Raw genomic sequence first — 26,058 nt, forward strand, 5'->3', positions numbered from 1 at the left:
TAATACAGTTGTTCATTTTCTAATTCTTTCAACTATTCTGTAGGTTAAAAAAATTTTCCAAGTATAAATTTGGGCTAGGAAAACCTTTCCAGGCCTTCATTTTCTCACTTGGAGAGTGAGGATAATAAGCTATACCTCACAGGACTACAGGGAAGACTAAATGAAATGATGTCCATGAAGTCCTCAGCTCAGTGCCCGACACCCTGTACACACTAGACAAATGTTAACTATGTTTTTAATTATGCTCTTTGTGGAAATCATTAATACCATTCAGCAAATATTTCCAGCACATGGTGGCATCACACTTTCCACCCCCTCTGAAGTTAAACCATGGACATATAACCATACGTTCTGGCCAAGGAAATGAGCGGAAGTGTCACTTCTAAGCAAGAGCCTTTCCCAGTGTGAGCACAAGCTGAAATGGACCCCTCATAAGCCTGGGTCCTCGGGTGACTAGAATGAGCAGGACCTCCCCAAACCCTGCCCCACACTGGGCATGCAGTATTAACCAGAAGTAATTTCTTCCTACATTAAGGCACTAAGCTTTGGGGATTATTTCTTATATACAGCATAACCTAGCCTATGCTGACTGTTGTAGGACACGTAAGATAAAGTGAGAAAAGACCATTAAACTTTATAAAACACAGTTCTATGATAGCTGTATGTAACCCCTGGGCAAGTTACTTAACCTTCCCATACCTCAAGTTTCCTCATGGGTAAAATCAGGATAAGTCACAGTAACCTAACTCATAAGGCTGATATGAGAATTAAATGAATTACTGAATGTAAAGCACTCAGGATCAGACACATACCAGATGCCAATGGCTGACACTGGCACAGCCAGAGATTTGGTGATGGAAGATCGCTGGGGCAAGCATGTCCTTCCACAGTGAGCCCTGAGTTAGCCATTCTTACTCAACAAGATATTTAAAATGGCTACTTTGCAAAGCACTAAAAGTGGTCAGATTTAAGAGTTCTCTTTTCTTCTTTATACTATTCTAATATTTTTGAACACTGAGCATATGTTAGTGTTCCTCATTATAAAAGCAACGTTTTTTTAAAATGCTGAGTATTTAGCATCATTTCTAACATTTCACAAAGCATTTCTGTTGCATTATATAAAAAATGTTGGCCAGTAATATCCCATTGTTTTCTTATCAACTAAAAGTGCCATTTGTGAAGATACCAAGCTCTTTCAAAGCCTCTGAAATATTATTTGGAGAAAGGTTAAAATCAGTTTCAAAAGATAATTCCTAAACTCTTCTTTCCCCAATGTGTATAGGTGAACTGGCTGGTTGCTTATGCAAGTACCTAAAGTGGATCAATAATCACTGCAGGACTTTTTTTATCCTCAGGCTTTCAATAAAATTTTTTACATCTTAAACAAGGGAAGGGCCCAGCCAGCGTGGCTCAGCGGTTGAGCAGCGACTATGATCCAGGAGATCGAGGTTTGATTCCTGGTCAGGGCACATGCCCGGGTTGTGGGCTCAATCCCCAGTGGGGGGCCTGCAGGAAGCAGCCGATCAATGACTCTCTCATCACCCATGTTTCGATGTTTCTCTCTCTCTCTTTCTCTCCTCTCTTCCTCTCTCTGAAATCAATAAAGATATATTTTTTTAAAAAGAGAGATAGAAAGGGCAGCTGGTGTGTTCACTGAATTCCACAGGTAAGTGGGTTCTACCCTCCAAGTCTGACTCTTCCACTTAGCAGCTGTGTTACTACAGACAGATCAATTCACCTCGTGAGCCTCAGGTGCAAATCCCATCTGCCACAGGAAGAACAATGCTGGCCCTACCTATTCCCCCGATGTCCCTGCCTAGAGGCCACTTACTATCATCCAGGGGCATCTTCCTCTGTGGGGCCACAGCACTGGATTTCAGGTTGCGATAGTCCCGGGAGAGTGCGGAGATGAGGCTGGCATGGTTCATGGAGCGCATAGGCCACTGCTGCTCATTCTCTGGAAGGTTTGGCCATGGAAGCAGCAGGATGTTAGAGAGGGCTCGGCACACCAACACCTGAGCCTGGGAGAGACCCAAAGGCATTTATCATGAGAAGTTCAAGAGCAACAATCAGCAGACTGGCAGAGCCTCACACAGTCCTTAGCATGCACTGCACACACTGAGCTCAGGCCTCCAGGCTCCTTGCTTATAACCTGGGCCGGGGGATTTGGTCTAGCTCTAGGGGAACCCAGGAGGAAAAGAAATTGAAGCAGTAACACCAACTGTGGTTCTAGCACATCCAGGGCCAGCCAGCCTCAAGAATTGTTGCTGGTACTTGAAGCATCACAGAGGGCAACATCACAGACACTGCAGACACTGAACCTATCCAGTCTCTCTATTACTGGCTCTGGCACCCTCAGAGGGCTACTTAGAACAGGGCTGTTAAGAGGTTGCCAGGTCGGAAGCAATACATTCACACACAGGGGCTCTTAAGGAACTGCTTTGACTCCCCCCTGACTCCAGCCCTGTTTGGTTTGTTTCTAAACTTCTAACCTGAGATTCCTAGGACTTTAAGAAAATATACTTATTTGAAGCATCTCAACCCTTAGAAAACAAATGTAACAACAATAAAAATAGACTGTTTAAACCAAAAGAATGCAATGGCTCTCACACCAGCCAATTCACTAGCTCTCAAAGCAGCACAAGCTTCATCCCAATAAATAACATAAGTTTAAAAAAACAAAAAGCAGCACCAGCTCTGTGCATCCAAGGAGGAACTTTTTATGAATCCACACACTGCCTGCCTGCATCAGGAAGGACATGATAAGAGTGCACTGAAGCTGCATCAGTGCCACATGTAAGAAAGCCACCTATGGTGGCAAGGCCTGTACACTCTGAGAGCAGAAAGAACGGCCAGACTCTTCTTCCCCAGCTTCCCTGAGGCTGAGCCACGCCACTCTGGTGACTCCAGGGTAACCCCAGGCCTCACCTTGTCCACAAGTCGCTGGGCAGAGGCATCAGTGATCCTGTTGAACACTTTCTGCACTGCAGGGATGTTGATCAGAAAGACGGGCCTCACGGTGGTGGCCAGTGAAACTAGTAGGTGGCATGCAGATAGCAGCAGCTTGTCTTGGACCTGAAGAGGTAAGAGGACATGTTAGCTCACTGCATCCCCTGAGACTGGTACCAGAAGAATCTTGATGAGGCAGCCACAAGCTAAAGATGGTTCCTGGCTGCCAAACTGTACCACGTAGGCTCTATCTCAAAGGAGTTTTTCTATGATGACACCCATCAAAAAGACATCTTCTTTGCCATGTCCACTGCTCCTGCCCTCCAGTCAGGATCACAACCTCCATTTATTCCTGTTCCCAGTCATGGCATCTTTGAACTCAGTCACTTTTCAGCTCAAAAATCCACAGTGGTTCCCTATCAGCTCTAAAATCTCCTAGCAAACTCCGTGGCATATCACTCAAACAACTGGGCACTGTTCACCTCTCTCCTCTTGCTCCAACCAAGCCAAGATATCTCTCAGCCCCCACCTCTGGCTCCCATCAATCACACCAGGCTCTCCTACTTCCCTCACTTCAACATGCCAATCAAAAATTTGATTTAAGTACCATTATGGCCTTTTCAAATTAACAAAAGAGAAAACTTTTCATAGACAAGACCTAATGCTGGCAAAACTATGGTTAAAACAGCACACAAAAAAGTCAGGAGCACATAGAATGTTTATGAAAGAAATATAACTATCATTTCCTAGAAGCACAAAATATACCTAACCTTTAACTCTATAATCCCACTTCTAAGGAAATTATCTAAAAGGATAAAGGGCTATTATTTACAAATTACAATTATAAACACAACAGAAATTTATGGAAAATAATACATTATCTTGTTAATAGTGGTAGAATGCTATGTATGACTAAAATCATAAAAAAAAACAAGCATTTATATACTCAAATAATACAAACTGGTCTTCTTGGAGAACAATTTAATAGAACATACCAAAGTTCACATGGATGTAACCTTCAACCCAGCAATTCCACTTCCAGCAATCCATCCTACAAGGATCTAACTTCCATCAATAAGAAAATTATAATATATCCCCACTATGAAATAACATTGGGCAGTTTGGAAGGCTGAGGTGCTCTACACATGTAAAAGTCTCCGAAGCATATTGTTAAACAAAAGCAGCTGTACCTCTAGCTATCTACAAACTTTCACTTATGTATGTAAAAAGAAGTGTGTTTGAAGGATACACAACCAACTGTTGACAATGCTTCCTGGAGAAAGGATAATGTTTTGGAGGAAGGGATTAAAGATTACCATAACTTTCATTCTATAAATTTGAACCATATTTTACTTTTTCACAATAAGCATGAGTTCATGTAGGACTTAGAGAACTAAAAATATAAAGTTATATTTGCATTTATGTGAACTACAACTAAAAAGGAACATGAAATGGCATGCAGTTTGTATTAGTAGTTTGTATTATAGTGGTAAGAATTATGGGTCTAATGTTATGTAATACCTGGATTCCATAATAAATAGGTACATGGACAGGACAGACAGAGGTAGATAAAAGGCATAGCCTTCACTATTTGCAGACCTTGGTGCTGATTAGAGGTGTGATGGCATCCATGGTAGTGGAGATGAGCGTGACAAACTGCTGCGTGTTCTGCCGATGAGCTTCACTGCAATACTGGGCTAACCAGTGAGAGTAAGCCTGCAGAGCAGCCAGGGACTGGGCATGCCTACACAAAGGAGAGAAGATACAATTTTTTGTTGTTGTTGTTTATTTTTGTTTAAAATATTACAGATGTCCCCTTTTCTCCCCAATGGCCCATTCCACCCCGTCCCATCCCCCTCCACACCATTGTCTGTGTCCTTGGGTTGTGCATATATGCATATAAATTCTTTGGTTAATCTCTTCCCCTCCAACCACCCGCCTCCTCCATCCCTCAGAAGATACAATTTTAAAGGTTATGGTCAAGTATATTAGCATTAAATGTTTCCATAGGAGGTAAAAAATCCATCCACTGCATTTACTGTTCCAGGATCAGTCCAATAGCATAGAAATCACTTACTTGCTCATGCTGAAACTAAAAATTAAAACTCATCATAAATAGGCCACTACTGCCTGGAACACAAAAGGCAGTTAGTGAATGTCTATCAGATCGTATTCAATCTTTCTGTAACACACGTGAGCACCCCTGGGAGAATGATAAATAAAAAAACTGAACCACAGAACTTAAGTGATAATGTGCTGACTTTGGAAACTAGTAAGGATGTAACCTCCATAGCTGCATACAACCAATAGGTATTAGAGCTTTATAAGTAAGCATGATATGAGATTCTCCAGTTTAAGTTTCCACCACAGTATACGTTATATCTGACTAGGGACAATTCTGGAGGTGGCAAAGACTGTTTGGTTTCCACCAATTTTGTACTACATTATACAGGCAACAGAATATATGTCGTAAAAGCTCAGAATTCATCAGAGATAAGTCTTAAGCTAACCGAGGTACTGTCTCAGAGCATACAAACACACCTTGTAATAAACCGAAATGTAATTTCTCCCTTTCAGATAGTAAGTAATGTGGGGGTGACACTTTGACACTATGTGAACATACTGCTCCCCAACAAACACCCATGGTTTTGTGGCCCACTGAGGATCCCTTCCTAAATCATTGTTACACTGGTGATGGCAAACATGATTTTCCTAATTCTCTTTCCTTTTCTGTTCATTAGCGGGCATTCTTCTATAACGAAGAGCTTCCCCCCATCTTTTTTTACATTACTATGGATTCTTACATTCAGTGTTACAGCCCATTATCATCCTTATTCCTTCTTGATGATCAAGTTATCAAGTCCGGCTGGGAAAAATCCTTTCAAGCTAGTCCCTGTGTCCCTTTCCTATGCTCCAAACATCCACTGAGCACTTCCCGCCTTACTGACTCAGTAAGACTTTCCAGGATCACCCTGCCCCAAACTGGGAACATTTCTCCAAGGAGCTCTTGGTTCCTTTTAGTGGAGAACGTACCTTAGAAACCAAGAGCCTGGGTACTAGGGGTAGCATTGCTACTGGGGGTCACTGCTACTAGGACCTTTCAGTGGGCAGCACGAGGACAAAGGCAGACACCACTTTAAAATCAAACTTAGCAGCAACAATTACAGGGCAAATCAACCTCAACTGCTTCCAGGCATGCTGCAAGAGGAAGAACACCGCCACCGATGTAGCAGTCTTGCTAAAAACGTTTAGCCTCAATCTAGAACTACAGTGGAAAAAAAACTGGGCAAATCCAGATTTCTAAGATTTAAAAAAAAAAAAAAAAATGTAAGGGCTGGACCTCTGAAAGGTCAATCTCTCTTTCTCTCCCTCCCTCTTTCCCGCAACATGCACAATTGGGAGAAATGTTCTAGATTATAAAAGACAAATTTAATTTGTGATTCATAATTAGTTAGGTTTTAGATCCCCCCCACACAAAAAAGAAAGGACTATCCTGGGACAACTGGGGAAATTTGAATGTGGAATACATATACATACATATGTGTGTGTGTGTGTGCATTCTCTCCTTCTCTCAAAAGCACTAGATAATATTGCTGTATCCATAACAGGTTTTGAGTGCTGATAATGGTATTATGGTTACATAGAGAATGATCTTGTTGTTAGGAGATACATGCTAAAGGACTTATTGGTGAAATGGCATACTGTCTTCAATTTATTTTCAAATAGATCACACACAAAAAATGTATGTGTGTACACAGAGAAAGCACAAGTAACAAGAGCAAATGTGGCAAAACATTTATAATTGATGAGTCTAGCTTAAGAGTATAAGAGTGTTCATTTCATTTTCCCCCTTTGCTAGAGGTCTGAACTTTATCAAAATAAGATGTTGGATAAGAAAAGGTACTAAGTACCTTAAAAGTAAGAAAATACAGGTATTGAGAATTAAAAATTCATAGTGACCAGGCAGTTATTTTGTATTTAGAATCTGTTGACCCCTTTATTTAAGTTCTGAGTACCAAAAGTAAGGAGGAAGGAGATCAGGGTCTGCCTTTAGAGTCTAAGAATTTGAGCCAACCTATCAAATTTACAGAGCTCCTTAAGGCTGAAGGGAGAGGCTCTACAACTTCCTGAAACTGTTTGCAAGGTACTGTGTTTATGAAATTAGCATCTTTCTCAGGAGAAGCTTCACAGCTTTCTTTAAATTCTCAAAAATGAAAGCAATATTTTTAAAATGTAAACCACCATAGTAAAAAAGATTCTCTTTCTATCATTTATCTAATTTGCAGCTCAAGAATGTTCTAGAACAGGGGTCAGCAAACTTTTTCTATAAAATCCAGTAGAAGTATTTTAGGCTTTGCAGGCTGTATACCCTGTTCACAGCTATTCAACTCTGCCATTGTAGTGAAGCAGCAGCCACAGACAACGTAAATAGATGGGTATGGCTGTGTGCCAATAAAACTTTATTTACAAAAGCTGGCAGTAGGCAGGACTTGGCGTGAGCCATCATTTGCCAGCCCCTGCTCTAGTCTACAGCAAGCCTTCCAGGGCAGTGTGATCCTTTGGGATATGGCCCATCTCTTGTCCCCATTCCTCTATCCCAACGATTTTCAACCAGTGTGCCAAGAATTTTTAAAACATGCAATACCTGACTATTTTAGTCAGGGGCACTGACCTCTTTTCTCTTAGACTGTGAAATTAAAAAAATGACAACAGCCAACACAATAGCCATCTGGTGTGAATGAATCAAAAGTATACTTGTTTTCGCTCTGGCCGTGTGGCTCAGTAGTTAAGAGCGTGGGCCCGAGCACCAAAGGATCTCTGGTTCAATTCTCAGTCAAGGGCATGTACCTGGGTTGCAGGTTCAATCCTGGGCCCCAGTTGGGGCTCGGGCAGGAGGTCATCAACCGATGTGTCTCTCTCACATTGATGTTTCTCTTTCTTTCTCTCTCTCTTTCTCTCTCTCTCTCTCTCTCTCTCCTTCCCTCCCCGCCCCTCATTCCCTTCTACTCTCTCTAAAAATCAGTGGGGGTAATAATATCCTCAGGTGAGAATAAAAGAACAAAATAAAAAAGCTATACCTATTTTTTTTGTCAGATTGGCAAAATTTTAGTCATTTTAGTAATTAGTTTATATGTGCCATGAGATGAAAAAAGTTGAAAATTGCTGCTCTATCACTTCTGTATGTCACTTTCCTAATGGCTTTCCACTGTCTGTAAAGTTTCTCAAAGTGTGGTCCCTGGATGTCCTGCTTCAAAATCACCCGAGGTTTGTGTCTAAAGGGCAGACACCCGAGCCTATACCGTCTCCTGTCATCAGTCTCCAAAGGAATGTGTTCCCCAAGGAACCCTTCGGCACACTACAGTCTCAGCCACTGTTCTACAGGATAAGACTCATGGCATTCAAGGGCTTTCCACTTTAGTCCCAACATACCTATCAGCCTCATCTTCTACCACACCAACTGCTCGCCATCTCCCGACTGCATGACTCCCCAACACTGTCTCGCCTTGTGCTGCTCTTTCCTCCTGAAATGCCTACTTCAGATCCCCTACTCCCAGCACATCTGCCTGATGAAGTCCACTTACTCCACCAGCCCCTGCCCCCATGTATACAATTAAACCACCTCTCTCTCTTCCTAGGTTTGGAGGTGGTGAGTTTCACACTTCTTCAAGGCAGCCACTACTATTCCTTTTCTTTCATAAAATGACTTGGGGCTGGAGGACAAGGTCTTTCCTGAGAACACACAAACATATAACTCTGTACTTACACATCAATGAGATCAGGTTTCAATACTGATGGCACAGCAGTTTCAATGTTGTACAGTTTTATCTGAGATCCATACAGAGTGACTTTGACCAACCTGTTGGCAAAGAAGCAGGTAAGAAAAATCATTCAGCTCATGGGCTAAATTACGACAAGACAGACAGGCACCAACAAAGGTCTCAAGAATAGAGACCAGAACTTCACTCTTATCCCAAAGATATAATCTGAGATGTGCACAAAGATTTATATACAAAGATACTAAGTAAACCATTACATATAGTATCAAAAAGTTTTGAAAATAATATAAATATCCAACACAGGAAATATACTATGATATGATATACTACATACAATAAAAATGATTAAGTGGAAATTTTTGTTATGTATATTTTACCACAATAATTTTTTTTTAAAGTAAATGTTTCAAGAGGATAGATATATAATAAAGAAAACGTGGCACTGTAGAATTTAAATGATGGGTATATGGATCTTCCCTGTATAATTTTCAACTTTTCTGAATATTTGAAAATGTTCATGATAAAATTCTAGGGTGGGAGGACAAGAGTTTCTAGAATTAAATTGAGGTATTTTAAATTTCAAGCACAATTATTTCAGGAGCAAACTGCTGAACCCACTGTTGCCCAAGGGCTCACTGTATAAAACAAGCATTAACTACAATAACTAACAGCTAGCTCTACTGGGAAGTAGAAATGTCTGTCATGAGAGACAGACATTCCTTTATGAGTCAAGTGGAAAACTGGAGACCTGGCTGAGTTCCCTCTGTGGCTGCTCTGTCAGACGACTGAGCTGGACGCCAGGGAAGACAGTATGTGCTTTGCTCCCTCAATCCAATGATGCAGAGGTTCTCAAACTGCACTGGGGTGAAAAACCAACTGGGGAACTTGTTACAAATGTAAACTCCCTGACCCCACAGACCAACTATGCAGCTGTGAGGAGGGTCTGGAAACATGCATCTCTGAAAAGCATCCAAGGCTCTGATGCATGTGGACCATAGTCTGAAAAATGCTCCTCTCTGATGCAGAGAAAAAAATAGGACTTTATTAGAAAACCACAAGCTTGAGCCACAAATTATTCAGGGCTGGGGAGCAGGCAGAAAGGGGCATTTCTAGTCAGTCAAGAAAGTGAGGGTAAAAGAGCCAAGGGCTCCCAATCTGAAGTCCTGGGAAGGGGGGCGGAGGTGATCACTAGAAATCAAAACGGTTACTACCAGAAAGCAATACACCAATGTGTACCTGGTACCTAATTCTTTAAATTCATACAGTAAGTGCACAATTCACCGGAATTATATACATTGACACTGTGTAGCCATCACCACTGTCCACCTCCAGAACTGTTTTTTCATCTTCCCAAACTGAAACTCTACCCATTAAGTAACTCTTCCTAACCCCTGCCCCTGGCAACCATCATTCTTTTTTCTGTCTCTATGAATTTTACTACTCTAAATACCTCATATAAGTGGAATCATATAGTATTTTGACTTTACATTCTGTTTTTATATTATAAGGCATTCTTTAATGATGTTCACTAAAAATGGACTTCTAGATGTATCTTAATATTTCTATGTTTGGCAGGGTTTAAAAAATTTTATTGATTTTTAGAGAGAGGAAGGGGGGGGAGAGAGAGAGAGAGAGAGAGAGAGAGAGAGAAACATTGATGTGAGAGAGAAATATCTATCTGTTGCCTCCGGCACACGCCCTGACTGGGGATCAAACCCACCACCTGGGTATGTCCCCTGACCTGGAATTGAACCCACCACCTTTTGGTGTACGGTACAATGCTCCAACCAAGCCACATTGTCCAGGGTTGTTCAGCAGTTTTATTATTAGGTTTGATTTATGTAACCTATAAGTTGAAACACTGCTAATCACACTGGCAATTAAGATCATAACAAAGAGCCTTCTCTCACACTTTACTTTAAACTGAAGACAAAAGAGCTAAGTATCTTTAGTAATGAGTCTACAAACCTAATCAGTATAGAAAACTATATATGTAAGAACCTATAAAATAATGATTCAGGATCTATGACCAATCATCTCACTGTGAAGCTGAGATGACCAATATCATTCACATATATACATATATATGTTTTGTTTTGTTTTTCGCTCAAGTATAAATTTTAAAACTATGTATTTCAGACAGAACGAAAGACATGTTCTATCCATGCTAACCATCACTGGAAATGGGCCTAACGCAAGAAGTAGAAAGAGGATTCTAGAAGCAGAAGCTCTGTGGTTTGGAAAGGACATAGTTTTTGGACTCAGGAAATTGGTTTAAGTCCATATGCTCCCTCTCGTGAACTGTGTGACCTGAAGCAAGACACTCACCATCCCTGGGACACAGTTTACTCACAAATAAAGTGACAATATCGGTCCCTCCAAGTATAGAATGAAATAATATGTGCAAAAACACTTTTGAAAATGTCCTACTACTGCATGCTGCTATATTAATCTGGCTTTTAAAGGTTTATTTAAAATTCTTAGTTATCTCTGCTTTAAGCTAAGAAGAACAGTATTGAAGAAAATCTGGTACACAGGAAACTAGGCTTAGAGCTTGCTTTCCCCTCAGGATGTTACCAATGACAAGGCTACTGGGCTAGTGAATGCCCCAGGTATCTTGACTTTGGGCTGGACCCACAACTACCCAGTTTTTATCTAATCAGCTCACATGTTACCTGAGCCACCTACCACTTAGTTTTAAGGGTATGACTTCGTTTTGTTCTGTTAATCCTCACCCTAGTATATTTTTCCATTGATTTTTTTAGAGAAAATGGGAGGGAGGGAGGGAGGGAGGGAGGGAGGGAGGGAGGGACATCGATGTGAGAGAGACACATCAATTGTGTCTCGCCCCGACCCAGGATAGAACCTGCAACCCAGGTATGTGCCCTTGATGGGAAATTTAACCTTCAACCCTTTGGTGCTCAGGCCAATGCTCTAACCACTGCTCACCGACCAGGACTAAAGGTATGACTTTAAGTGTAGAAGTTGGTGATTGGGGAGGAGGGGGAGGGGAAAAGGGAGGGAGGAAGGGGAAGAGGGGGAAGAGGAGAGGGAGGAGGGGGACTAGGTGGTATAAAATGGTCCTCAACAAATACAGCTATAAACCCTACAAAGGGCCCAAGGGGAAGAAGTAATGGAAGGAGCTTGGTGGTGGAAAGGTTGTGAAGCACCTCTCAAATCAGGCTTGGAGGCCACCCAGGTTTAATTCCTTAGGATCCTAATAGGACTAGAAAAACCAGTCCTACAGCAACAGGACTGAAGTTCTGCCATCTGGCTGCCTACCTGGATAGTGTCCACTGCCTGCCTTTTCTTAATTAACAGGGCTTCCCTAAACCTCTCTATCCTATGAGGAAAGACATGAAGATTGACCTCATCTGGCTTCTTCAGAGGCTAATCCTGTCTTCGTATCTATTACAAGATCTTCAATAAAATAACAGATTATATTTATTGTCTGCCACATACTAGGCCCTGTGCTAAGTGCCTTATCTCATTCAATTCCCCAGTAAACCTAAAGACACTGTCCAGTCCATTTTACAGATGAGGAACTGAAGTTCAGAGAGGTCCAGTAATCGCTCCACGTTCACCTTACATGTGCAGAGCCTCAGTTTAGCCAGGGCCGGAGCAGGCACTGGCTGGCTATGTGCAGCCCCTCACACAAGGTACAACTGAGCTCTGGAGAGGGAATGGCTCCACGATGTAGTGCCGGCCTACCTCTCCACGACTGTGAGGGCATCGCTGAAGCGCGCAGCAAACACGTCTCCAATGAAGTACTCAGCTAACCGGCCCACAGCCTGCAGCAGGGAGCTCAGGTCCCTTAGGGAACAGTGCAATCGCCGGCAGTCGTTCTCTGCTGTGATGTTCAACCTGTGTCCTAGAACAAAACACCCCGCAGTTTTTCAGGAAGAACATGCTTTGGTTACCACGACAGACAACAGCTCACCCAGGCAATCCACATTCAGCAAAACCAATCCTTGAAGCACAGTCACCCACAGGCTGCTTCCCGGGACCGAGCAGGGAAACCGGGCACAGTCTCTACCTAAACCAGAGCCACATGCACTCCAGAGCCAGCGAGAGGGACAGACAGCAGAGGAAGAGGAACAGACACCGGGGAGGGGAGTCAGAGTGCTAACATGAACCACGCAGCTATGTGCCTCATCCTGGCTCCGTGAAGGATTGATGCCACCAATTTTACATACAAGAAAACATCCCCAGGGAGGTCTGGCAACTTGCCCAATATGAGTCATATTTTGGGGGCAGAGCGGGTGTCCTAAGCTCAGTCTAAGCAACTGCAAGCCTGCCCGACTTCGAGAATGGCCCTGTGAGACAGCGCCATCTCCGTGGCTGGGAGGGAGGCCGCATCCCTGCTCAAGGACAGGAGGCACTCAGCACCGCACCCAGGTGGCGGTAGGAACACAACAGGGAATACAGAGCACAGGCAGGGTTCAGAATGCAGATCCCCTGCCACTCGCTGGCTCTGTGCCTCAGTGAGCCCTTCTAAGACTCAGTTTCCTCATCTTTAAAATGGGAAAAAATGCTGCAATCTAACTGACTAAGTAAACTATAAACCATCACTCAATGTCTGTAATAATTATAAAAAACAAAGAGCTAGTGATTTTCCAAGCCCTGAAACTTATTCTTCAACAAAATTTCTTCAAAGTAAGCGAGGAGGACGCAAAGGGGAAGGACAAAAACATCCTCAAATCAGCAACCTCCTTGCCCCTCGGGCTCCTACCCACAAAGGTCCACAGAAGAAAGAACCGTCAGGCCTGAGGTTCAGAGAAGAGCCTGAGAAGAGTGCTCAGAGTCTGAGAAAGTGCCAGGGAGGGGCAGGAACGGTCTGATCACCGCCCACAGGGCATCTGCAATCCCTAGACCCAGCTCAGGCCCGCTCCCTCCGCTGCCACTTCAGGTTTCTACTCAGCTGCGAGGCAAGAGCTTCAAAGTGATTATCACCAGCCCTCCTCCCACGGCACCCCACAAATGTGTTCCCCATCTAGGCACACAGCTCCCCTGAGACAAGGTATCAAACCCTTCTGGGGCGCTCTCCAGCTGAAGGGGGAGGGCCTGAATTCCCAATGTCAACTCCAGGTCTCTCATGACCTCACCTCCCAGACCCACTGATAATCCCCCAGACACCTGGTGTCTCTGCCTGCTCTGCCTCTGCCCTGCCTCCCCCCGCTCGTATAAACTCTCCATACTCTCAAGCATACTCTCTCCTGGGAGGCCTTCCCTGGCCCCTCCACAGAGAGAACAAGCTTCCCTCCTTCCTGCATTCCTCCAGGGCACCTAAGAGCAGATGGAGGTAGCTAATGGTTCACAAGTCTTCTCACTGACTATCCAGTCCTTCAGGATGAGGGCCACGCCCAGTGCCACACCCAAGGTCACACGGTGCCTGACACAGCACAAGTGACCACAAATGTATAAATGAGTTCAATACAACTGAACAGAGAGCACACTAGACAGAGCAGGAGAGGGAGTCTCAGGAGCTTCATTTCTTCACGCTGCCCTTGGGAACAGTCACTGTAGTACTCAAAGGGGACAACGAGTCAGCAGCGCCTGTAGAAAGGAACCAGCAAGGCTGACACCTATGAAGAAAGTGGTGGATGAAGTAGCAAGTGTGACACCCTGAACTCTACCCGGACTTCCAAGTGCCCAGGCTGCGCAGAGCCTTTGACGGCCCCCAGAGGAGGACAGGATCCTGGAAAAGAGGACGCTGTGGACGGGGCACTGTTACAGTGGGTCACACCCAAGGAGCAGAAGAACAAAAGAAAGAAGCAGCTCAAGGAAGGATCTTACAAGGAGAGAGCAGTGATCTTACAAGGAGAGAAGGCTGGCTCTGACTAGCCCCCATCGCCTGCTCCCCCTTCCACTACTCCCCACAGAGCAGAACACAGGATGGTCAGGCCGCAGGCAGCCCTGGGAGGCCATCAGGTGGGCATCCAGAAGAGTGAGCCAGTCAAAGCAAGAGGAGGACCGTCCTACGCCCCCAGCCAGATGAGCCCACAGAACACACAAGGCCCAGAGATCTTTCTGGTCATATGGGGTCATGGAGGAGGGAACATGGACCTTCTCATCTCCCGGTTAGGAGCACAGTGATGCTCCTGAATGTCCAGATTTTCAGGGTTCTGGAGAGGCAACCGACTACCAGGGTAAACTTCTAAATCCTGCTGTTCCTTTGCACACAAACCAAGCCTCAGGGCTTTGTGGGAAATAAGCCCTGATGAAAGGCACACCCCGGAACTGGCCATGGCTTACAGGCCCCAACAGAGAGGCCAGCTCAATGTTCACAAAGCCCCGTGGGCAGGTTCTGAATTAGCACAGCAGCTCTATTCCCCGTGTGCACCCATCCCCATCTTCCACTCCATCTCCCAACTAAGCTCAGCTTGACTGCTAGTTTTCAACTTGTTTGCTATACTTAATGCTTAGAACTAGGTACCCTTAGGTATACCTAAGAACTAGGTTTGTAAATATTTTAAGCATGTAGGAGAACATTCTGTGTTTCTCTTTTAAAAACCAAATCAACCACCACCCTAATTGAAGTTTCCATTTGCGTACAGTCCCTAATAGAGTCATGAGGCAGCTGCAGGCCTTGCCCTCTTCCCCTCTGCCCCTGATGCATGGCCTTCCCCCAGCACTGCCCTTCCCACCCGCCCTTCAGCCTCTTCCTGGACACCTCAATGGAATGCTAAAGAGCCCAATGCCTCTTGAGGGAGACTTCCATCTCGGAACAGCTTGGTAAAAAACACAGGGGAAATCTCCTTATTACTCCTTGCCCATCCGTGGAGGGTAGAACACAAAACAAGCCTAAGCCTGGACTTCCATGGGTAAGTCCACATGACAGTCTTGGAGAAATGTGAAGACAGGGTAACATTCCTGCAAATCTCCTCTGGACTGAAGCAAACCCCTGGGGGTCCCTTCCATTACCCAGGCCACCTTCCTTCTGAGAATCCTTGCGATCCTGGTCATTCCCCTCTAAACTTACCCTAACTTGTCCAAAAAGGAGCAATACCTACAAAGGAAAACCACCTCGGAGAACTGCTGCGTGTGTGTCTTATTAAACTATTGATTTGAACCATGAAATTGCTGGCATTTGACCACTTCTGACCTGACAAAACTGCAGTTACCTATAATTTAACTTAATACATATGTGCCATCTAAGGTGTGTATTAATCAAAATTGCAGCTGGTTCTTTCCTGCTCTGCCTGCAAGGCAGACACACATACCTGGACACTAATCCAAGTCCCCGTGGCCCTCCAGCCTAGGACTCTCATACCACCACCACCACTGCTGCTACCACACGGAGCAAGGCACCATCTCAACTAGAGGAGGCAGGCCAGAGTTCCCACTGTGAAAAGCTGTTTAGATCCACCCACATTTTCTCCTATTTGGCTAAGGTCAGATTTCTCCCCAACAGCACAGATATCTGCAAAGTGGAAATTTTAGAAGAGAATACTGCCACATACAGGTTTTAGAGAGAGAAGATGTCACAGCCACACTGAAGTCCTGTCTTCCACAAACCAAGTCCCCCTGAAGCTGTCCAGATGCACTCTAAGCCACATCCAAAGAACAGCTTCCTGGCAAATCACTGCCCTGGGTAAAAACCTAGTAATGTTATGTGTAATTCAGTCCTCTCTGTTTGAGGGGACTGGGGAGGTAGAGGTGTGAAAATCAGGATTTGCAGTACTCCGCCCCAAGAGAATAAAAAGTCATAAATGAACCCCAGCAGAACAAGGAATGGAAGTCCAGAAATCTTATATATTCTATATGAGGCAATCTCTTAGGCAGGAAAGTCTGCATGGCTAAACAGAAAAGCTAGTGGTTACTTAGAGAAGAAATACTGCCCTGATGAGGGAAGATCTCACTGAGCAGTGGCAGAGCCAAATACATACAAAATGGATATGTGAGGGCCATGTAAGGACACAAATGCAGTACAAGGGGCACAACTCCAAAGAGAGGATTTCTCAAACCACCAATGGCAGGAAAGACGGACAACAAGGGGAGAGCACTGAGGGGTGAGAGAGCACCATGGATTTTACTGAGGAAGTGGAAGCAGGAAGACCAGCGGCAGTAGAGTAAATATGAGACTCGCATCCATACAGGCTCCAGAGAAGACCCTAGAACGAAGAGCTGGCTAGATAAATGCAAATGAAAGAAGTGGGCCATACCCATCCAAGAAAGGATATCATGGCTTCTGTTACAAGGCAATAAAGCTGACTAATACAGCATGGAGGTTATTTGAGAGGTGAATGGCCATGGGAACCAGGGACAGAATGTACTCAAGAGTTGCACTTTTTAATAGCCTTTGCATTGGAAACTTGGCTTTTGAGCCACCTAGGAATGGGGGAATGCTTCACTGTGGATAAAAAGTATTTCTCTGGCCTGAGAGGTTTTGCCATTAGATTACACACTAAGGATCAGGCTAGGAATGAGATTTATAAATGACCTGGAAGAGCCAAGCACACTGTGAAATTGCCAGTAAATGGACTTCAACGAGAGCAAGTATATGGTATTTTACTTAGAGAAAAATAAATCTGATTATCCTCAGATAAGCAGCTCTAAGTTATCAGCTATGTCTCAGAAAATGGATTTAAGAATCACTGCAGATTTTCAACTGAAGACAAACTCAACATAATGTAAAAAAGTCAGTTACAACACTAAAAAGGGAACTTAGGGATCAGTCTTTCTTTTGGCAGGGGAGGGGGGATATATGCTCCATTTTTTTATTTTTAAGATCAAGAATAATGTCTTCAGGATACTAAGTACATTCTAGTAGAGACAACCAGGGCACAGTTTTCCCAAGAATGGATTCTGGAAACATCTGTAGCATTTGTACAGAGTCAAATGATTTTCATTAATATTGACAGCCTATTTTACAGGCATGTTTACTTTGAAAAGTGGTCTTTTTAAAGTTCTGTTTAAGCTGTTCTTATCCTATCTACAAAACCAGGGCCTACACTTGGGACATGCCAAGTCCCATCAACCTCCTGGGGCCCAGTGATTTGGAAACTAATACAGACATGGAAACAAGCTGTCACAGGCCACCAAGAAGGGCAGTCTCAGAAAGAGGCTCCCATGGAGGCTGTGCCATGAATAACAAGCTTGTCCAGAAGCTGGGCTGCACTGTGGGCAGCTCTGTGCCGGGCTCAAACAATAGAGTTACACAACAGAGGGGCTGCAGGCCAGGGCCAGGAACGACTCCTATAAGGAAAACACTGTAAAATGACTAGAGAAGGTGGGGGCGGAGGGCACAGGTGTGTTTGCAAGCACAGTATTAAGTGTCTGCTGTCTTCAGCTGACATAATGAACATCAGATTTTAGTTAATTTGACTTTTTATCATTCCCCATTATACCACCTTGGGATTAGCACTGACAAGCTAGGTGGTTTTGGGTAACTTAACATCTCTGAACATTGATTTCTTCCTTAGTAAAACAGGGATAACTAGTATGAGAGAAGTAAACAAGATAAGCAAATAATAGAGTGCCTGGTATATAATGAGTGTTCTACAAACGGAGATTATTATTATTATGACTAATAAAATAACAAAAAAATGCTAACCCTAACCCTCAAGCATGTAAACCTGTAAATGGCAGGCCAGAGCCTTTCCAACGAGCTACGGCCAGAGCCACCTGCATGCCACTTACAACAGGAAAGCTTAGTATTTGCTCGCTATGGGCATGCTCCACCAGGAGTCTGCCTGCTTGGAGTTGCTCCTAGTCCTACTGGATTCTAAAACCAAAGAACACACCACAGCAAAGTCCAAGGTCATTTTCCCCCAGCATACCTGCTGGTTTTAAAGACATTCTAAATGTGAGGGTTTTCAAAAAGCCCGACCCTTTTGCTCCAAATTCTCTCCTCTCTCTCACTGCGACACCTTTCAGGAAGATACTGTCACACCTCACCCTTTACCTCCCCACGCACCTCCGCACTACGATTTATTTCCGTTTACAAGTGGGGGACACAAAGCTGCGGGGAAGTGGCAATGGAGAAACTGTGTTCTGACAGCAAAGAAGGCAGTAATTCAGTATCAGTCCATTTTTAAATATTGGTTAAATTAGAAAAACAAAACCAGTTTACCTGACCCTGAAGTAACTATAAACTGCTGTAACCCCAGATAAACGTCTAAATTGTCCTGAAGAACTGGGAACTGAAAACAAAGAAACAATGATTAAAAAAAAACCAAAAACATAAATATGACTTTTAATAGCATTTTACCATGAAAACAGGACAGCACCTATGGGGGGGGGGGGGGGATAAAAACTTTTCTCTGGGAACCTTAACGTGCCCCTAAGAAGAGGTGGCTCCCCTCACCCCTAACAATTTCTACAACTGAAATCACCATCAGTTTGATACTTTTTAAAAGCAAAGCAATGGACGCTGGGTATGATTATTATGTTCCTAAAAGAGGACATCAAGCCCCCAAAGGATCTGATCCTTTTAGAGTTCTGAGCCTGGCCTGTCTCCCTTCAAATGCAAAGTAAACCTTACCCTTAAGATAAATATAGATATGCCTTCATTAAAGTGCATGGCAAAGTGAAAAGACAGGCCACATTATTTGGAAGTCACTTTCCTTTACTCATTTAGCAGACAGGACCTTCATAACCAGAGCTGTATCTTTTCTCTCTAAACTGCTAATTCATCATTAAGATAAAGATGAAACTTTAATGTGACAGATCCCTAAGAATGGCAGGTGACAAAATGGCACACTCTATAGGAAAACACAGGGTACAGCGGGGTTGTGCAATGCAAAGCTGACCCTAATAAATTATCTTGCCTTTGAAGAAGTGACAGGCTTAACGAAATTTTCTCAGAAAACAAATACCACTCAGTCCTATGACTAAAGAAATCAGTCCTATGACTAAAGATTCTAGCACATAAATATAGGCAGAGTGCCAGCAATTTCCCAAGAGTAAGCTTTACAATGGTTCACTGTGGAGCAATGTAATTCATACAAATAAACCTTCTACAGTGGTACCTCAGTTTTCGAATGTAATCCGTTCCGAAGACTGAGTTCTGAAACGTTCAAAAACCGAGGGATCCATAGCCAACAACTAGGCCTCAGGATCTTGCCCTCAGCCGAAGCCGTGTGGCATGTTCGACTTCCGAGGTATGTTTGAAAACTGAAGCATTGACTTACAGGTTTGCAGCCTTTGTAAACCGAAATGTTCGTCAATGGAGACGTTTGAAAACCAAGGTACCACTGTATTTGGCCTGGCCACTTTAGAGCCACTGCTGAAAGCATCAGTAAAGTTCATATTATAGACAGGAGTTTAGGAAACAAAAACAGGGCTTCCAAAAGTTGATCTAAAATGTTTTGGGGAAATATTAACATTTGATCAATTTGAGGGTCGGCTCTAGTAACTACTACTACTCTCTGTTGAGAAAACAGTCTATAATACCACTAAGCAAAAAAGCCTGACTGCTCATACTGTGTGTGCAGGGAAATCATCAGGCTCTTTATCCCCTCCAAACGGTGAGTTACCAGCGTCGAGAAGGCGTGTGTGGGAAGGAGCTCCATCACTTTGGCCACCACCTCCAAGCTCTGGCGTAAGTACCGCTGCCACTCTGTCTGCTGCTGCAGGGGAAACAGAAGGGTCAGCTCTCCTGACAGGCAGGGTCTTGTCATTTTCCCTGCTATCTGTCCTTGGCCTCAAGTCCACTCTTAGACATAACATTCTGAAGAAATGGCAAATGATGGAGCCAGGTTATTTGGTACTTTAAAAAGGCCAAGCTAAAATATATTTTTTAACCCAATAAATTAATATCATTAAAAGCTTTTTCCTAAGAGATGATCCACCTAGAATGACCTACTTTTTCCCCTACCGTCATAGGAGTACAGAGATAAAAAAAGCCACTTGTGAAAGAAATGCTCATTCCCCTTTACGCCAGCCCAGCTATAGGACCTGGTCGTCACTCATTCTTTCTGAGACGGTCCGGTACTGTGTTCTGTAAGTATATAGTTATATATACTTACAGTAAGTATATAGTTATATATATACTCAGTGCCACTTGAAGTATGGTCTACAGACAGACGGCATGAGCATCTCCTGGGGGCTTGTTAGATATGCAAATGCTGTGGCCCCCACCCCAAACCGCCTGAATCAAAACCTGTTTAACATCTGTGCCAGTGACTGTTCTTCATGCTAAAACAGAAGAAGCACTGGCCTGAGTCATACAGTCAACAAGAAGTGAAGCAGAAGTTTACCAAGCACCCAGTAAGCACCAGGCATGTAACCAGTCCTTCCTCATGTGTTACCCTCATGCAACTGTCAACACAGATATGGCACCCCCTTTTGGGAGATAAGAAAATTAAGGATCGAAGAAATTCAACGCCTGGACCTCTGTCTCCTTCATGGTCAAGGCTGCAGAGATTCAAATCCAGGCCTTCTGGTTCCAAGTACAGGGCTCTTTCCAACCCAAACATGGCCACCCTCAAGGTCTTGGTTATGCCACAGTCACTGTTATTTTGAATCCATACCAGTGACTTGAAAATTTTGAAGTACATGGTGGTTAAGAAAAAAGAACATTGGAGTTGTGTCCTTAAAAACATTTTCCTTATCAATGTGGGGACACCAACATCAACAAATTCAAAAATGATTTTAAGGAATACCAGTTTACAAAATGTACTCAAAAGAAATTCCCTTTCATTCTAGCCTTATCCTTTAAGCATCTCTTTAACTGTTTCCACCAGCTCCCAGCTAGCTTCCATTTGCTGCCCTGAGTGGGGAGTGGAGGTGTGGGTGCAGAGGGGGAAACAGGGGGGATAGAAAGTTCTTACTAAACCACTTCTCACTGTACACGTGTACTTACACCCTAGTCCATCTAGGTAAAAAATGCCCGTAAACCTTTTTTTACAGTTAATGAGCCCAAAGAGACTGGCAGGGAGTAAATTTCAGATGCACAACTCAAACCCGGAGACCGCTCCGGCTGCAAGGCCCAGCGTCTCCGTGCTCACTGCACCTCGTGACAGCGAGTAACGCCAATCGGGGCATGCTGCTTACATCGTCATCCAGAGTCTCATCGTCCAACTCCTCCAACTGCGCCTGGTTGTATCGGAACTGGATTCGATTCAACACCTCCGTGAGCAAGAGGACGAGGGCATCTTCGTACCTATGTGGCAGGGAGAAAGTCAACAGCAGGTGAAGGCAGGCTTTTAGCCTAGGATTTCAAAAGGGCTTCCTATGCTGTGAAAGGAATAGTGTCTGTGTGTTGTTACCATATACAAAAGGAGCGTCTACACTAGGCTTAGTGGATGGGCTGGAACGTGTGTATGTGAGAGTGGAACAGTAGCAAGGTCTTTACTTAGCTATATTTCAGGTACCTCCTTGATGTCCTTCTTTGTCTCTGGTAGCAATTTCTGCCTTCCAAGTCTATTTTGTCAGATAGTACAGCAAACCCAGACCTCTTTGGTTATTGTTTGCATAAAATACCTTTTCTAGCCTTTTTATTTCAACCTGTGTCTTTGAAACGAAAGTGAGTCTCTTGTAGACAACATATAGTTGGACCATGTTTTTTTAATCCATTCTGCCAATTTCTGCTTTTTAACTAGAAGTTAATCCTTTACATTTAATATAATTACTGATAGGGAAGGACTTATGCCATTTTGCTATTTGTTTTCTCTGTCATATCGTTTGTTTCTCAATTCCTCCATTTTGTGTTAAATAGATATTTTCTAGTGCACCACTTTAATTCCCTTGTTACTAACTTTACCATATATATTTTTAAATTTTATTTTATCTTTTCCATCCCCATTTATTGCCTCTATGTCCTCTTCCACCTCCACCCCCCCTCCACCCCTATAATCACCACACTGATGTCCATGTCCATGAGTTCTCTTTTTCTTTTTTGCTCAATCCCTCCACCACCCTACGCACCCCAAGCTGTCTGTCTGCTCTCTATCTATGAATCTGTCTCTAGTTTGCTTGGTAGTTCAATTTGTTCATTAAATTCTGTATGAGTGAAATCATATGGCACTTGTCTTTCTCTGTGCCATATATTTTCTCAGTGGTTGTCCTGGGGATTATAGGTACAACATATAAATATCAGTTAATTTAATGATTCAATCCTTTTAACAACTGTGAGAGGTAAGTGGTATTAATGGTATTCTTCTGATGAGAAAACTAGTTGACAGAAGTTAAATAAATTGCCTAAGGTCACAAAGCTAGCTGATTTGAACCCAGGGTTCCCTAACTCAGCATCCCGTGTTCTCTCTACACATAAACCACCAATGGGCTTTGAGCCTGCTCCACCCGCTCCCCCAAACCTACTCTTTTTTTTCTCTTTAAATCCTCACCCAAGGATATGTTCTTCATTGATTCTTTTTTTTTAAAAATATCTTTATTGATTTCAGAGAGAGGAAAAGAGAGGGAGAGAGAGAAACAGAAACATCAATGATGAGAGAGTCATCATTAATCAGCTGCCTCCTGCATGCCCCGACCGGGAATCGAGCCTCAATCTCCTAGGATCCTAGGCTGACGCTCAACCCGAGCCACACCCGGTAGGGCCACTGATTTTTTTAGTGGGAGAGAAGAAGGGGGAGAGAGAAAAACATGGATCAGCTGCTCCTGCACGCGCCCTGACTGGAGATTGAACCCACAACCCAGGTATGTGCCCTGACCGAGAATCAAACCCACAACCGTTTTGGTGTATGGGACAGCGCTCCAACCCACTGAGCAACCTGGCCAGGGCTCCCCCAAACCTACTCTTTAGTAAATTTTAAGAACACTTATAACCTAAATGAAGAAATGGAAAGCGCCTGGGGAAACCCTCACACGTTGATCCATGTCTAAGGATAACTTCTCACAGAAAGATTTGGAGCCTGAGGCTTAGATATTACTCATATGTGATAAGAACTTACCTCGGAAGACATCAAGTTATACGCAACAGTTGCTAACACAAGGGCCAGACATCAAGTTATACGCAACAGTTGCTAACACAAGGGCCAGACATCAAGTTATACGCAACAGTTGCTAACACAAGGGCCAACAAACCACTAATTTTCAAGAACAAATCATATTGCCTAAGTGCTTCCCTGTCCTGAAATGTTTCTCAGACGAATCAGGGATCGCTCCCACTAATAAAGCAAACCATCATGCTGGTCATTCAGCTCTCAGTGCCAACCTACTCTCCAGGCTGTGTTATACTGGAGTTGAGACTAGGCAAAGCACACTTCTCAGCCCACTGGGCTGTCTGCCAACAGGGTGCAGGAGGAAGACAAGAAGGCAGAGGAGGGGTGAAGAGACTCCAATCTTCCTATGGGCTTGCTGTACCAGCAGTGTTGCCCCAACAACGGTCACCTGGTAGTAATAATTGTTCCAGTTTCAGCTTCCACACTCCCAGAACCAGCCTCACCATGCACTCTCAGAAGTGCCAGCAGCAGCCATACTATTCCATCTCCTCAAAAGATTGAGTCCCCCCTCCATGGGGCCCTCCTGGAGCTCCTGTGGCAGGGGGCGGTTCTTTGTCCTCAGAGATGTGACCTCTAGCTGCCTGGGCCCATCCATCCCTCTTTTGTTCTAGATTTCATAACCCCAACCTCTTTCCTTTGGTACCCTTCAACCTAGGGGTGGAGCTGCTTCCTATACTTATCATCTGTTATCTCAGGGTTCCCCTTTTGCTTTTCAAGTCCTCTAAAACCAGTTTAATCAATTTCCTACACTGAATTCTTAAAATAATTGTCATTTCTGATTTCCTGACAGGACCCTAATAAACCACCTAGTCTATGCAGGTGAGTGCTAGAACAAGATAGCCAAAGCTGAACGGTATCCAATGCCAAGATCAAATACAGTCCACCTAGTCTAAGAGTTACAACCCATGTGATGAGTCTCTGTAGAGTATGAATCTAAAGATTATTTTTAAATCCTCCTGAACTGTCACATTTCAGTGTTTAGTGGGCACAAGAGTTCGTTTCTTCACTAGAGGCAGAAAGGTTGCCCACTCTTCCCCCCAACAATCAGTCCTTCGGTGTTTGTAAATGACTTCACAACCTCGATTAGACTGGCAACTAAGCATCGCCCAGAAAAGAACACTGGCAGGGAAATCACCAATAAAACAGGCAACATCTGTGGGAAAAATTGTCAAGAGAATCAAAATCCCAGCTACAACAATCAGACAAGAAGGAAAAATCAAAGACATCCAAATTGAAAAGGAGGAAGTAAAACCGTCAAACAAAATCAATGGCATTTTTATACACCAATAATGAACTCTCAGAAAGAGAAACTAAAAAGAAATCTCACTTACCATTGCAACAAAAAATAAAATAGCTGGGAATAAACTTAACCAAGGAGGTAAATGACCTGTACTCAGAAAACTACAGGACACTGAAAAAAGAAATAGCGGAAGATACAAACAAATGGAAGAATATACCATGTTCATAGATTGGAAGAATTAACATCATTAAAATGTCCATACTGCCCTAGCCAGTTTGGCTCTGTGGTTAGAGCTTCCAGCCGTGGGATGAAGGGTCCCGGGTTCGATTCTGACAAAGGGTATGTACCTCGGTTGCAGGTTCAATCCCCAGGCCCGGTCCCTGTCGGGGTGAGTGTGGGAAGCAACCAATCGATGTCTGTCTCTCTCACATCGATGTTTCTCTCTCTCCCTTCCACTCTCTCTGAAAAAGCAATGGAAAAATATCCTCGGGTGAGTATTAAAAAAAAAAAAATGTCCATACTGCCCAAAGCAGCCTATAGTTCAACACAATTCCGTTAAAATACCAACAGCATATTTCACAGATGTAGGACAAATATTCCAAAAATTTGTATGGAACCAAAAGAGACCCCAAATAGCCTCAGCAATCTTGAGAAAGAAGAAAAAAGTTGCATGCACCACAATACCAGATATCAAACTATACTATACTATACAAACTATACTACAAAGCCATTGCAATCAAAACAGCCTGTACTGGCACAAAAACAGGCACATAGATCAACAGAACAGAACAGAAACCCCAGAAATCAACCCACATCATTATGGTAAATTAATATTTGACAGAGGAGGCAAGAGCATACACTAGAGTTATGCTCTAGTGTATTGAAGATAGTCTCTTCAATAAATGGTGTTGAAATTGAACAGATACATGCAAAAAAATGAAATTACACCACCAACTTATGCCACACACAAGAATAAACTCAAAATGGATAGAAGAGTTAAATTTAAATGTTAGTCATGAAACCATAAAAATCCTAGAAGAAAACATAGGCAGCAAAATCTCAGACATCTCACATATCAGAATTTTCACCGATACATCTCCTAAGGCAAGAGAAACAAAGAAAAAAATAAACAAATGGGATTACATCAAACTAAAAAGTTTCTGCACAGCAAAAGAAACCAGCATCA

The 26,058-nt window shown here is 43.4% G+C and overlaps 1 protein-coding gene across 1 annotated transcript in view; it reads right to left on the reverse strand.

The window, feature by feature from the left end:
* Positions 1–26,058, reverse strand: part of XPO6 (exportin 6) — a 112,729-nt gene that overhangs the window by 15,782 nt on the left and 70,889 nt on the right. The window contains exons 10-17 of the mRNA XM_016217910.2: positions 21,726–21,834; positions 20,207–20,299; positions 18,802–18,871; positions 12,438–12,597; positions 8,714–8,806; positions 4,549–4,693; positions 2,929–3,075; positions 1,832–2,021 (exon numbers count right to left, since the gene is read on the reverse strand). Coding sequence (XP_016073396.1) covers positions 1,832–2,021; positions 2,929–3,075; positions 4,549–4,693; positions 8,714–8,806; positions 12,438–12,597; positions 18,802–18,871; positions 20,207–20,299; positions 21,726–21,834 — 1,007 coding nt within the window. The remainder of the gene's footprint in view (positions 1–1,831; positions 2,022–2,928; positions 3,076–4,548; positions 4,694–8,713; positions 8,807–12,437; positions 12,598–18,801; positions 18,872–20,206; positions 20,300–21,725; positions 21,835–26,058) is intronic.

The sequence above is a fragment of the Miniopterus natalensis genome, chromosome 3 (genome assembly GCF_054644295.1).
Source record: "Miniopterus natalensis isolate mMinNat1 chromosome 3, mMinNat1.hap1, whole genome shotgun sequence".
NCBI lineage: Eukaryota > Metazoa > Chordata > Mammalia > Chiroptera > Miniopteridae > Miniopterus > Miniopterus natalensis.